This window comes from Panicum virgatum, chromosome 9K (assembly GCF_016808335.1).
Source record: "Panicum virgatum strain AP13 chromosome 9K, P.virgatum_v5, whole genome shotgun sequence".
NCBI lineage: Eukaryota > Viridiplantae > Streptophyta > Magnoliopsida > Poales > Poaceae > Panicum > Panicum virgatum.
Window position 1 is genome coordinate 56650688 of NC_053144.1, and position 13652 is coordinate 56664339.

General features: G+C 42.2%; 2 protein-coding genes and 1 non-coding gene across 3 annotated transcripts; 2 read left to right on the top strand and 1 right to left on the bottom strand.

Moving 5' to 3' along the window:
* Nucleotides 1–939: 939 nt before the first annotated feature.
* On the bottom strand, nt 940–1012 carry TRNAA-CGC. The gene has a single exon. It is a non-coding gene; the product is annotated as a tRNA-Ala (tRNA).
* Nucleotides 1013–2006: 994 nt separating this feature from the next.
* Nucleotides 2007–7461, top strand: LOC120652566 (transcription factor TGA2.2-like). The gene is made up of 10 exons (XM_039930424.1): nt 2007–2224; nt 3106–3152; nt 3251–3453; nt 4392–4463; nt 4558–4617; nt 5328–5405; nt 5496–5547; nt 5677–5948; nt 6460–6705; nt 6986–7461. Exons 3-10 carry the CDS (start codon nt 3388–3390, stop codon nt 7130–7132), a joined length of 993 nt encoding a protein of 330 aa, XP_039786358.1. The 5' UTR covers nt 2007–2224; nt 3106–3152; nt 3251–3387; the 3' UTR covers nt 7133–7461.
* Nucleotides 7462–7820: 359 nt separating this feature from the next.
* Nucleotides 7821–13531, top strand: LOC120652564 (inactive glucose-6-phosphate 1-dehydrogenase 4, chloroplastic-like). Its single transcript, XM_039930423.1, has 12 exons — nt 7821–8173; nt 9812–10022; nt 10303–10559; nt 10675–10769; nt 11025–11139; nt 11249–11454; nt 11612–11720; nt 11805–11845; nt 12103–12223; nt 12301–12500; nt 12855–13055; nt 13130–13531. The coding sequence occupies exons 1-12, from the start codon at nt 8087–8089 to the stop codon at nt 13368–13370; spliced, it is 1884 nt and encodes a 627-aa protein (XP_039786357.1). The 5' UTR covers nt 7821–8086; the 3' UTR covers nt 13371–13531.
* Nucleotides 13532–13652: the final 121 nt, after the last annotated feature.

The following is a 13652-nucleotide window of genomic DNA, read 5'->3' on the forward strand; positions in this document are numbered from 1 at the left end:
ATGTCTCCCTCCTTTCACGCCCAGCTAGCTGTTAACAAATACTGCTAATTTAACAATGAACCGGCGAAGAAAGCTCTGGAGGAGGGCACTGGACTTTTGATGACCAGCCCGTACGTCCCTGTCATGCATGAGCGATGATGCGGCCTTGGAGGATACGCTGCGCAGATATAGTTGCAGTATATTTGTATCGTACGGCATGAAGTCTGACCTTCTAGATGCGGATGAGTTTTACTACTCCAGTACGTATTTTAGTAAGCTACCTGGTTGTCCATGTCGCGGAGGAAGGAACCCTGCCCTTTTTCTTTGCTCGCCGGTTTCTGGAAAAAGGGGGACCGCCTCCTTTTGAACAGATCTAGTGGGGGCAGTTGAGCGGGGCGGGCGGATGAGCCTGATGTTGCTGGGCCAGAGATGGAGAAGGAGCAATGTGTGTGTCGCTGCTGGCTGGTGGATGCGTGATGGACATGTTGGACTGGGTAGAGACGGAGAGGCAGGCAGCGTGAGCTTCAGATTATCCGAACGGGGAAAATGGCCAGGTGTGGTCTGGACTCTGGTGTCGTGGTGGTGACGTTCGGCTGTGGGAGGAACTGACGATCGGATGCCATGTTAACGTCTACTAGTAAGTATAGCAGTGGATTAACGACGGAAAGTGTTTTGCAGCACGCGCGACGGGAGGGATGGGGAGTTTGTTGGGCGATTCGTGAGACGGTGAGAGGACGAACGGACCGATGGCCATGACGAACGGGCAGGCAGAACAATAACGGCAGCGGAGGACGAGCAGGAGGGGAGATACAGACGGAGCATTTTCAGCCCATTATTTCACTGCCGGAATATGGAACAGGCCCACCGTTTGTAGGCGACAAAAAAGGATTTTCTTCTCTTGAAAGCTTTACCAGGCCTCGGCGGATCATCTCGAGCCCAAAACAAAAGGGGGGAAAAACGTGGAGGTGCGGGGAATCGAACCCCGTGCCTCTCGCATGCGAAGCGAGCGCTCTACCATATGAGCTACACCCCCGTTTGCGAAGATTGAAATTAAGTAATATCATTTATTTATATTAGGAAACAGTTAACATCTGCTGGAAACTGAAATCATATATGAAAAATAATTTCAGAGCCCCCTGCAGAATAATCAGCTGTAGTTAAAAAGGTACGCTATACATCCATGTAGCATTTCGAGATAAAAAGCTCACTCTGGTCGACAATAATGCACATGTATACGTTCATAAGGCTCCTCTCATGTTTACATCCGTTTTGAACTCAGCGGAAAATTTTCGTTTGCTAATCAAATGACCTGTCGGACTTTTCCTTTTCCACAGATAGAAGGAGCTTGTTTATTTTGAGCGGGAAGAGGAACATGTTATTCCTGGAGTCGCCCAATGACCATTTGGTCCGGCACCAAAACTCTTACTTAGTTCAGGCGCATCTTTCATTTAAGTATTTTCCGTTTTTCTTTGCCACAAGGTAGTAGTACTTCCTAACTACTCCAAGACAAAAAGAAATGCTCGTCAAAGCAGCAAGCGAAGGACAAGAGCGATGCTGGCGGCGGGCTGCAAAATGCCTTTTATTCCCCCACCGTGCGAGTCCACGGCGTGATGTCACGAAGCGGTGGCGGCTTTCCCGATTCACTGTGCGGGAGAAATCCCCGTGCACCCTTCTTCTGCCTCCTCCCCGCGACTCCTCTTCGCTGAGGGGCCGTTTAGTTCCTAACAAAATTTTTGGATGTCACATCAATAATTTGATCAGATGTCGGGGGGTTTCGGACACTAATTAAAAAAATAATTTCAGAACTCACTTGGAAACCACGAGACGAATCTTTTGAGGTATTTGACCGCATCAGCACATGTGGGGTTACTGTAGCACTTATGGCTAATCATGCACTAATTAGGCTTAAAAGATTCGTCTCGTCGTGTACATCCAAACTATGTAATTAGTTTTGTTATTTAATAATATTTAGTGCTTCATACATATGTTTAAAGGGGAGGTGAAAATTTTTGGTAACTAAACGGCCCAAAACTCCATGTTCTCCTCCTCGTCGCAACCTTTTGGCATCGTCTTCGGACTTCGGCTACCTAACCGCCGGCGACAGGTGACACTAAGCTAGGCCCCTTGTCCACCAAAGTCTTCTCTCGTCGAGAGCAGCTGCCCTCCTGCTCCTCGCCCGCCCTGCTGGTACTGGACTTGCACCGAGTGGAGATCCACCCGGGCCTGGTTGGATTCCTTCGTTTCGGTTAGTAACCCTAGCTTGCTTGGATGGACTGCTCTAACTCTTAAGAGCTCCTTTTGTTTGCTGAAGGAATTGTGCGCGGTCAAATCAATTTTTTCGCCCCCCCTGTTCAGTTACTTCCGGATTTGTTGCCTGAAAGTAGTAGTACGCTCGTGATGTTATCTAACCATCCATGTTCGATCAGCTTTGGTCTACTTCTGCGCCAAATACCATTTCAGTCGAGACCACAGGATGACTAGGTGGTAGCCGGGGTGCGTGTGCACTTATTTTTCTGAAATAATTTGGAATTGGAATATTGGATCCCCGTGCCCCACGTCTATGTTGTGGTGCTGTCGTGCTGTCCTAGCTGCATACTCGTGTTGGAGCTCGGCTGCTATTAAGGCAAGACAGCATTTGGGAAGGTGTTTCATCACCTCAAATTCCCATTACGAGGTAGCCAAAGCCACCTTGCCGGCTTCTGGCTGATCTCCTTTAAACCAGCATGAGCTGCTCGAGCTCCTCCATCAGCCACCCCTTCACCTAAGACAGACCCTTGTTCTCTTGGTGCCAATTATTCTATGCTATTGTCACTTTCAGATTTTGTATAATCTTAGCGCAAGTGGTTGGTACATCCAAGTTTACAGTAGCTATGTTCATAGATGCTTGGACTCTTATGTGCAGATGGGGTATGAGATAGGAAATTCAGGATTAAGCTTAGTAATTAACGTTTGGCACTACAAGAAAACTATCCTCGCTGTCTTCTGATACCTAATATCCTAGTGGTGTGGTGCCTTTTTTTTTTGAATTATGAGCTGCTATCGACAGGAGCTGGCATTTGGGAAGGTGTCACCACCTTGATGTTCCTTTATGAACCACAGCTAATGTCCTTTGTTTGATGTCTCCAGGTTCGGAACATGCAGTTAACTCTGACCTGTTGCTGTTTTTGGTAAAGGTATGAATATGCCAAGGTTTATCGTTTTGTCATTTCTAGCTGTATATCTTTTATTATGCTGCTCATGTACCTGGAAATTCGTTTCTTGTGATGGATAGGTTGCTGGTCTGCCAGGTGGGTGGACTGTGCCAACTGCAGGCTGGCTTATCATCCTGTCTGCCTGTCATAAGAAAAAGGAAAAAGAGACAACAAAGCAATTTGTTGTCTCATTCTTAGGAGCTGGCGAGAACCCGGCATGGCAGATGCTAGTTCGAGGACTGACACCTCGACTGTTGTAGACACTGATGATATGAATCAAAGGGTAACCCCGCTTTTCTCCATCTGTTGTATCTTGTGTTCCTTATGATTGATCATTCATGAATTATTGGTGAAGAAGTGAACATAATGTTCGTACTATGCCTAAATTCTGTCGTTTCTAATAGTCTAATAGGATGTGAAGAATTGGATTGTACCCAATAGATATAAGCTGAGCTTATGTTCTTTTATGCACATAATTTTCTCCATGTCTATTTAACCATCTGCAGACCATTGTACTCACCATGCTTTTATGTCTAAAGAAATGAGATACAGATTATATATTAACTTTCTAATTTGGCAATCTGATGTTATACTATTTGTTTAGTAAAGTGGGAATTTTAACCTGGAGTGCCTTAAAGTGCGAACACTTGAATACTATTAATTTCATGCAATGAAAATTTCGACTAAAATAAGGTTGATGCATGAATTGGTTAATACCCTTGGTGGTTTGTGTACACTAATCCCTAGAAAACAAGATCTTTTCATGCATTTTCCTCCTATTCTCTTTCTCAATTTTATCTGTTTCATCTGTTACTGATTATGTTTTACTGTTTGCCATCAAGTCACTTGCATATAGATCCAAGGTTGCTAAATTTGTTTTTTTTTGCAAGCATTAGTTGACATTGCAGCATTTGTTCACAGTTCACACTGAGCACATCTTGTACATTTTAGATGTAAATTTTGTCAGGAAATTTGATTACTTGTTGAATGGAACCATTTGTGTTTGGAATTGCAGCCTTGTAGGTATAATGGATGATCTCCTGCTTTTAACTACTCATCTCAGATTATTTTACAAATTTTCAACTTCACTCCATTGGAGATCTATGATCATGAACTCTAATAAAAAAACCATCATCGATGTACTGCTGCCCTTTACCTTACAGTTTCATGCATACAAAATGTATATTTGCAATTTATCTTAACCTACTACAAAATGGACAGAGTGGAGCTATTGTCATGGCTTCTAATTCATCTGATCGATCTGACAAATCTGACAAACCTATGGACCAAAAGGTATTAATTCTATCTCCTATGCCTTCTTTACTCTTTTAGTGTGTATTACCATTCCCCATGATTGTCTGTAGACAACGAATTTGCTATTCTGTAGGTTTTACGGCGGCTTGCCCAAAATCGTGAGGCAGCAAGGAAAAGTCGACTGAGAAAAAAGGTACTATTACCATGACCGTGCACATCTGGGAGCTATTCTGTTCTTGAATTTTGGTGCAGTGTGGGCGCACCTGCTTCACTGATGCATGCATGTATGTGTGCATGTGTGTCAGGACTGTGAGGCAGATCTGCCTAGTTGTCATCAGTACTGTATTTATTTTACTACCGTGTCAATGTTTGCACATTGTTATGAAGCTTCCATGCAAAACAATTCCACATAGGAAAATGACTACATATAACATGAGAACTCCATATCGAATTCTTCAACTTGCACACAGCACAGGTGCTGGGTTGTAATGGGTTAGGTAGACAGATGTTAATCTAGACCTGTGTCAATTCCTGACATCTGCTACTATTTGTAATAGCGTAGTATGGATGAGTTTGATTTTGTGCATCAGGAAGCTACTGCATGGTGGTGCAACTACTTGAATAACCTCTAATGTGTGTGATTTAGCACTTCTGATTTGATCATTTTCTTTACTTGTTTCTTGTTATTCTGGGAAAATTCAGAAAAGACAGAAGTAACCCTTGCATTGAGAAAATAGTACACGAAGGCACTCCTTTTTTTTTAATCTACTAACTTAAAAAATTTACAGTTTATACTAAGCAACTGAATTATGTAAATTGAAGTGAATCCTCTAGCTTTTCTTTGTTCATTTTTGGATCTATTGTTTTGCTATAAGCCCTTTCTAACACTACTTGTTTTCAAAGGCATATGTCCAACAGCTTGAAAGCAGTAAACTAAAACTTGCAAGCCTAGAGCAAGAGTTCCAGAAAGCTCGACAACAGGTGTGTTTTCTTTGGTTGTTGGGAGTCCATTTTGTGCTGACATGTTTCAGAGGGTTCTTTTAATTTTGTTACTTGGATATTACATTGCAGGGAATCTTCATATCCAGCTCTGGAGACCAAACCCATGCTATGAGTGGAAATGGTAAGCTCCCCCCGTCCCCCGTCGCACACATACATGTTTTTTTTTCTAATTGCTTTTGCGATCTTACGTCATTGTAATTCCCAGATGCTCCATAGGAGTATAACTGAAAAAGTAATCTCATCTCTGTAGGAGCTATGACTTTTGATTTAGAGTATTCTCGATGGCAAGAGGAACAAAATAAGCAGATAAACGAGCTGAGGACTGCCGTAAATGCTCATGCAAGTGATAGTGACCTCCGTCTTATTGTGGATGGGATAATGGCACACTATGATGAGATATTCAGGCTGAAGGGTGTTGCTGCAAAGGCTGATGTGTTCCATATACTTTCAGGCATGTGGAAAACACCTGCTGAAAGGTGCTTCTTGTGGCTTGGTGGTTTTCGTTCGTCTGAGCTTCTAAAGGTGTATGCATATGATATAGATAAAATTATATTACACTGGCTTTTAATTGCAAATGTGAGACGATTAGAACCATACTCTCAGTATCCCCCTCCATCCGCCCCCAGCAATTTTTAAAGGGTCACATTTCCCCCATATCAGTACAAATACTTTCATAATGTGCCACTTCTTTGTTTTTTATTTTCTTTTTAGCAACATTACTCAATATTGTATAAAATATCAGATTCACAAAGTATGCTCTGATATATCAATGGCTTGTAGCTTAAGGTCATGAATGTCGCCACCACATTCACATTTACTAATTTATAACTCTCTGTGATAGAACTAGCTAATTTTTGTTTCCTAGCCAACACTTTCTGTGTAGATGCCAAAACAATTTCCAATTGCAACCGGAAAGGTTTAAAGCCAATTTCATGACTAGTTTCCTTGGTAGGGTGTGAGGTTTTCTATCAATGGGTGTTTCTGCTTCAAGATGAACTATTTGGCTATTCCTTACACTGTTGTAAAATTGCAGCTCCTTGTGAATCAACTTGAGCCACTAACTGAGCAGCAATTGATGGGGCTATCCAATCTCCAACAATCCTCCCAGCAGGCTGAGGATGCATTGTCACAAGGAATGGAAGCATTGCAGCAATCCTTAGCAGAAACGTTGGCTGGGTCCCTTGGTCCATCAGGATCTTCCGGAAATGTGGCAAACTATATGGGTCAAATGGCTATGGCCATGGGCAAACTTGGCACCCTCGAGAATTTCCTTCGTCAGGTAAACTTTGTGATATCCTAACCCTGTCAAACATGCAATTTTGTTGTTGCTGTTATTTGCTTGTGATAGGTAAAAGAATAATTGAAACTAATTTACTATTCGGCTAAGATGTTTGCTTAAGGATTTCACAAAGTTTAGGGAAAGAAGGCAAGGCACTTGATTTGACACATTTACACCACTTTTCAGCAATATTTACTGCTCTTGATGTTTCTAACCCCGAAGATGTTTTACCATGCTTTTGACCAACTCGTTTTATTTTAACATGTTTTATTTCTGCTAGGCTGATAATCTACGACAGCAGACCTTGCATCAAATGCAACGCATTCTGACGATCCGACAAGCTGCTCGCACGCTCCTTGCGATCCATGACTACTTCTCACGTTTGCGTGCCCTGAGTTCTCTTTGGCTTGCTAGGCCACGGGAGTAACATCGCTTGTGTTGGTGTGTGCTCCGTGAACTGATCTGTGAATGCTGGACTGCTGGCTGCAAACTCACAACACATTTGCAGATGACTGGAGTCTGGAGGTTCCCTCCTCTCTGTACAAGATGTATTAACATCTTGAGTTCTCTAACATCTTTTGGTCTCAGATTGTGGTTCAGTGCTGTACAAGTTAGGGTAACGCTTGGAGTAACTTGTAAGTTATCATGAATTTGTGATTGGCTTATTGTACAATTGTATTAGCAATAAAAATAGAAGTACATACATAATAGGCTGGAAGAATATCCAGCGTCTATTAAGGTTGGGAACGAGCAGCATGTCGCTTTGAATTTTTTGCTAAAGTCCTTTTTTGTTCTCAGAACGAGAGAGGTATTTTATTGCAGGGATCCACCCAACTAGCAGGGATTCTGCTTCGAAGAACTCCGCACGATGGTAAAATTTGCTACGCATTCTGGTGAATGAATTATATGTCAGTAAAATTTAGTGAACATTTTGCTCGAGGCTCCGTAAACCATTCCTTCCCAAGTTTCACTTTCCATTCTTCAAGTGTCTATGTAAAATTCACATTTTGCTCAAAACACGCGGAAGGCAGTGCCTATGCTTTTGACGCGGCAGGATGCCTGCACTTTTGTTCAAATTTAAATTATGGTAAAGCATCCAAGCGGCTAGCCAAGAAATTCAACTAGACGTCTCGACCTACACCGTGGCTACACGATGTGTCACGCCCACGCGTCGGGACTCGGTGCTCAGTACCTACGGCGGCGAAGCTCCAGGTCCAGCTTCCACTGTCGCTATCCATATCACCCCCTCACAAGCTGCCACGAGCAATAGTCCTCTTCCATCCCCGCATTCGAGTACTTGTCCACGCGACCAACGAAGGGGGCAGACAAGTGCTTCAGGAGCAAGCAGGCGACTGAGCGAGCAGCGCCGAGCCGCCGAAAGATGGCAGGGCTGGCCGTGGCGGCGTCCGCAGCAACGGTGGCGTCCTTCCAGTTCCAGCCCTCGCTGTCGGCATCGCGCTTCGCCCCGGTGAGTGCTCGCCTTCCGCGACCGTTGTTTGTATCTCCCTCCGACGCCGTGCGCTTAACCTGCTCGACGAAACGCCTCGGCCGATTAGCTGGGCGCTGGCGTGCTGGAGCGAGACTTGTCCGTGGCTCTGCTGCCCCTTGTATTGACGGGAGTGGTCGGTGACGCGATTCCATTCCCGCAGCCGCGCGCTACTTACCTTCCCAGCAATCGATCAGACTGCCGAGGAGCGCTCCTTCCCATTCCCCTTTTTTTATCCAGCGCGGGGCCTTCCTTCTTGACGCACGATGCGGTCTGCTGAGTTAATATTCCTTTTTTTCTTTCCTTTTCTAAGTTTGAGTTCTATTAATTCAAGTGTTATATTTTTTCTTTTTCAATATTTTTTGCCTTCTATTATGTTGTCTCCTAAGAAGTTTTGTTTGATAATTGTTTCATCGAAGTTATGCTGAAAAATATTTCTCAAAAAGTTGGATAGTGAACTTAATAGTAGATGTTGTGCAAGAAGTTTTCCAGATAATATTTCTCGGGAAATTGGATAGTGAACTTATACATAAAAGTTGTGTGAGAACTTATTATGAGAGTTACGCTAATAAAATTTTCTGATAAATTTTCTGAAAAAAGTTATGTACGTAAGTTGTATGTTGTGTAAAGTTATGCTAAAAAATATTGTGTAAAAATTTGATTGGAAGAAGTTATGTGTAAAATTTCCGTATCATAAAAATTGTGAGGAAAAAATATTGCTAGGAAGTTATTTGGAAAGAAAATTTATACATAAATTTTATGTGCATAAATTATGAATATCCAAAACTAGAAAATGAGGGATGAGAAAAGCTCTGTAACCCCGATACTTCAACATGACCCCGTATCACGTATCCGATACGTATCCGCGTATCCGTATCCGATACTCCGATACACCTTTGTGCCTTTAAGTTTTGCAGAAATTTGACGTATCCACGTATCCGTATCGGGCCGATACTGATACGCCTATCCGTATCGGTGCTACATAGGAGAAAAGTTTCCCAAAAAGGAAACACGTGCTCTGTCGGAGATCGAGCGCCAGGGGTCTTCCTGGCGCGCGCGCTAATTAGTGCGCCCCGGTCGGTGAGGCTTTGCTTCGCCCGTGCGGGCGTGTAATCCTCGTGAACCTTTCTGGCCATGTTGGCTGTGGATGGACGGAGATTAGAGCTGATCAGATGCTCTCGTTTTCATCACGGGTTCTGGTTGATGCCGTTTGCCAATTTTGCGCGCGGGGATGGGGGTGGCGCATCAGAATGAACATGCCAACATGCTCCACATATTTCATGTAAGCCAGGTGGACCTGGTTGACAGAATTCCATTTGCATCAATCCATCACTCGGGGTTGATTATTTGCTGGTGCAACTGCTATGTTTTGATTATGTTGTGCTGTACTGCTGTACATGAATAAAATTTTTGCCTCCTTTTCCCCAACATTGGTTGATTCAAATCTTGGAGAAATCGCTTCGAATTTAGCGGCTGGCACACAGATTTGTCCCAAGTGTTATGAAATCCGATTTAGTAGGCACTGGTGATGGAATATAGTTTCTCAGTTTACATGATTTGGTATTTTACATGCTGACACATTCACCTGCTGATTGTTCCGTTTGATGCTTCTGTACATAGGTTTTAGCACCTGCTGCCAGTTTCAGAACACAAGCTTGTGGATTGAGGTGCTGGATTGCTGCAAAGTTGAAGCTCCGGAAGGCATTGAAAAGGCATGGATGGCAACTTCAAAGAAACCTAGATGCTCGAAGGAATGATAGAATTCCTGATCACTTGGAGGCTGCATTGTTGACTGAAAACAGAACTCATCGAAACATACATCATGCTTATGGTTGGTATTAGGAAATCAGTTGTCTTGCGTTCCATTACTTTGCATCCGCAGATGCGCTTATCATAATTGTCACTATAGTCTTAATGCCTTATGATTCCCTTGGTGCTGTGACACTGGTTTGCTTCATACCTTTTATAGTTACATTCAATTTGCATTAATTGTCTATAAGAAAAGTGCTCAAGAGAAAAGTTCTCATTCGCATCATGTAACTTCTTGTTGGTCATTTTATGTTTTTCCTTTATACTTTCATATGCACCTAATCTTTGCCCCCCTTATGCAGATTCTGGAGGTGAAATGGCCAGTGCAAGCTCTGATCTTTTGGGTAGTTCAACCGTTTCAAAAAATTCATTGCAACAGGGACCCAATCCATCTGAAATCCGTTCTCCTGTTCAAGATGAAGAGTCTTCCATGTCCAATGGCCATTACGATGGTGAACCATCTCTTTGCATTGCTGTAATTGGAGCTACTGGTGAACTGGCAAGAAATAAAGTTTTCCCAGCACTATTTGCTCTGTATTACAGTGGTTTTCTTCCTCGGGTATGAACACAGCATAGATTCTGCCACTGTAAAATTGAATTTTCAGTCTTGCTGTAACTTGTCTGTGCAGCTGCCATTGTCACCTTTCATTTTCATTTTTTCTTTTGTACTGCAGAATGTGGGTATATTTGGGTATTCTAGGAAGAAAATAACAGATGAAGATTTAAGAGCTATAATTGAAGCCAATTTGACCTGCCGGGTTGATCACCAGTATGTTCTTTTTACATGATAATTTCTTTTTTCATGATGGTTGCATTGACAAAACACTAGCACCAGTATGGTTGCGTTGACAAAACATTAGCACTAGTATAGTTGCATTGACAAAATATTAGCACTGAAATTTTTTATGTGTCCCCTTTCGACGCTCATATGATTTCAAAACCTGGATGCATTTCTGTTATGACGACATAGTTTCACTGCTGCAAATAAGCTTTACCAAGCTAAGAAGAATGCATGTGAATGCAGTGAAAACTGCGACGACAAGTTAAATGAGTTCCTCAAAAGGACGTATTACATAGATGCCGGACATGACAACAAAGTTGGGATGTCAAGATTAAATTCTAAGATGGCACAGATAGAGGTAAAACTTTTCATAACAGTTTTTGAAACTTTTGGAGAACATTCATGTTTTATATTTGAACTAGAAATTCTATTTATGAAGTTCATCAATATCCATTTTTGTTTCACAGGGTACTCGTGCAGCAAACAGAATATTCTACCTTGCTGTTCCCCAAGAGTCACTTCTTGATGTAGCATTGCCACTGGCTGACGGTGCCCAAACTAAGAAAGGGTGGAATAGGATAATTATTGAGAAACCATTTGGCTTTACTGGTTTGTCCTCACAACGGGTAACACAATCTCTACTGTCAAGATTTGAGGAGAAGCAAATCTACAGGTATTGTTATCTATTTTTTTATCCTTCCACCTTGGTTGTCTTCTTCTTCTTTTATGAATGGATTGTCAAATTACAGAGCTTTGTGATTGTTTTTCTCAACTGCTATGTTTGAAGAACTTGACAATTTGTTATTGGTACATGTCTTTGTATCCCATAGAATTGATCACCTTTTGGGGAAGGATCTGATCGAAAATCTTACTGTCTTGAGATTTTCTAATTTGGTGTTTGAACCATTGTGGAGCAGAACTTACATACGGAATGTGCAGGTACACTTCAAGGCTCATTTCGACATATGCTTTACCATTTTGTACATACATTGATCGTGTAGTAATGTGCGGCAATTTTTACAGGTTATTTTTTCTGAAGAAACAGCAACTGAAATACAAGGGAGGTGAGTTAATGCTATGGCATTGCTCTTACCATTATTCAATGATGCAAAACATTCATGGTATAATAGATATAATGTTTAATACTTGTCTCTGCATGATTGACTCATCACTGGGCCTGTTTAACCTTTACAATGGTCTCTCAACAGGGTTTGTTTACCTGCACAATTGTCTCTTTAGCTTATTTTCGTTTTCTTTATTGAAAATATATTCATATTTTGACATTGTAAATTTTGTAATTCACAGCCATATGCCCTTGCAGGTACTTCGGAAATTATGGGATAATTCGTGACATAGTTCACAGTCACATTCTTCAAACAATAGCGCTATTTGCTATGGAACCACCTGTAAGTCTTGATGGAGAGGACATCCGAGATGAAAAGGTAAGGCAGTATAATCCTCTTAACACTTCTATCCTACAAATTAGAAAATGCTGACCTTTATTTATTTATTTATGTAGGTGAAGGTGCTCAGATCAATTCGGAAAGTGGACCTTGAGGATGTTGTTCTTGGTCAACTCAAGGACACTTCTGGTAAAGTTGACAGATATACAAAATCCATGACACCAACCTATTTTGCTGCTGCTATGTACATTGACAATGCACGGTGGGATGGGGTACCATTTTTGATCAAGACAGGCATTGGGCTTATGAAGAATAGGTACACTCAATGAGTTCCTTAAATTCGATTATCATATGTCTCAATAGTTAATTTCTGATTTCAATCTCTTCAATGTAGCAATGTATTGTTATGAACTTATTTCTTTCCTATATCCACAAATCTCAAAAGGTAGAATCAGAATTGATTCATATGCACATAGCACTGTTCTATCAGTTGTCTTCAGTAGCCCACCCTATACTGAGCACCCCATTGCTAACTTTTGCAAGATTACCAATTTTTATAAAAGAACATTACCATTTTCTTGTAAAATGTCAGCATTTTCTTGTAAAAGATATCACCTGACAGATTGATCAATCATGACTGAAGCTTTCTAGTCATTTCTTTCCCTTTCAGAGCTGAGATTCGAATTCAGTTTCGCCATGTCCCTGGTAATATCTACCGTGAACGTTTTGGCCACGACATAGATCTTGACACAAATGAGCTGGTTCTACGCGATCAACCTGAAGAAGCGATCCTGCTGAAAGTTAACAACAAGGTCCCAGGGCTTGGGCTCCAACTGGATGCTTCAGAACTCAACCTGCTTTACCGGGATAAGTATGGAGATCTCTTGGATCACCTTATGATCAATTCTAGAGAACTTGCAGTAAACTATGATTTTTGCTGTGTAGGTACGACACCGAGGTTCCAGATTCATATGAGCATCTTCTCCTGGATGTGCTAGATGGAGACAGTCATCTATTCATGCGCAGCGACGAACTAGCGGCTGCATGGAACGTGCTGACTCCGGTAATCCATGAGATCGATCAGAACAGAGTGGCTCCTGAGCTCTACGAGGCTGGAGATAAAGGGCCTATCAATGCTTACTATCTCGCTGCTAAACATGGCGTGCGATGGGATGACGACTGGTGAGCCAACCCGGCACAGATGCTCGATGTATGAGATCTACCTCCAATTTTTGTTGTTGTATCGTATCGCAGTCAATGATGTAGATGCCTTATGTTGTAAACGGCCTGGTCACCGACTTTCGATGAGAAATGCAAAACTAGCATCTTTCCTGGCCGCAGCCAACACGCGCGCGTGCACACACACAAACAGAGATAAAAGGGGACAAATGAAAATAAACATTTCGCTACATTTTAACCAAAACTGCGGCAAGCCGAGCCCCCTTTTTTTGCGTTGACCGTCTGATGT

Excerpts from the sequence above, each read along its gene's own strand:
- LOC120652566 (XM_039930424.1), top strand. The coding sequence starts at position 3,388 with ATGGCAGATGCTAGTTCGAGGACTGACACCTCGACTGTTGTAGACACT. Across the intron at positions 4,618-5,327 it reads AAAGTCGACTGAGAAAAAAG|GCATATGTCCAACAGCTTGA; the intron begins GTACTATTACCA and ends TTGTTTTCAAAG. Across the intron at positions 5,406-5,495 it reads TCCAGAAAGCTCGACAACAG|GGAATCTTCATATCCAGCTC; the intron begins GTGTGTTTTCTT and ends ATTACATTGCAG.
- LOC120652564 (XM_039930423.1), top strand. The coding sequence starts at position 8,087 with ATGGCAGGGCTGGCCGTGGCGGCGTCCGCAGCAACGGTGGCGTCCTTC. Across the intron at positions 8,174-9,811 it reads CGGCATCGCGCTTCGCCCCG|GTTTTAGCACCTGCTGCCAG; the intron begins GTGAGTGCTCGC and ends TTCTGTACATAG. Across the intron at positions 13,056-13,129 it reads AACCTGCTTTACCGGGATAA|GTACGACACCGAGGTTCCAG; the intron begins GTATGGAGATCT and ends TTTGCTGTGTAG.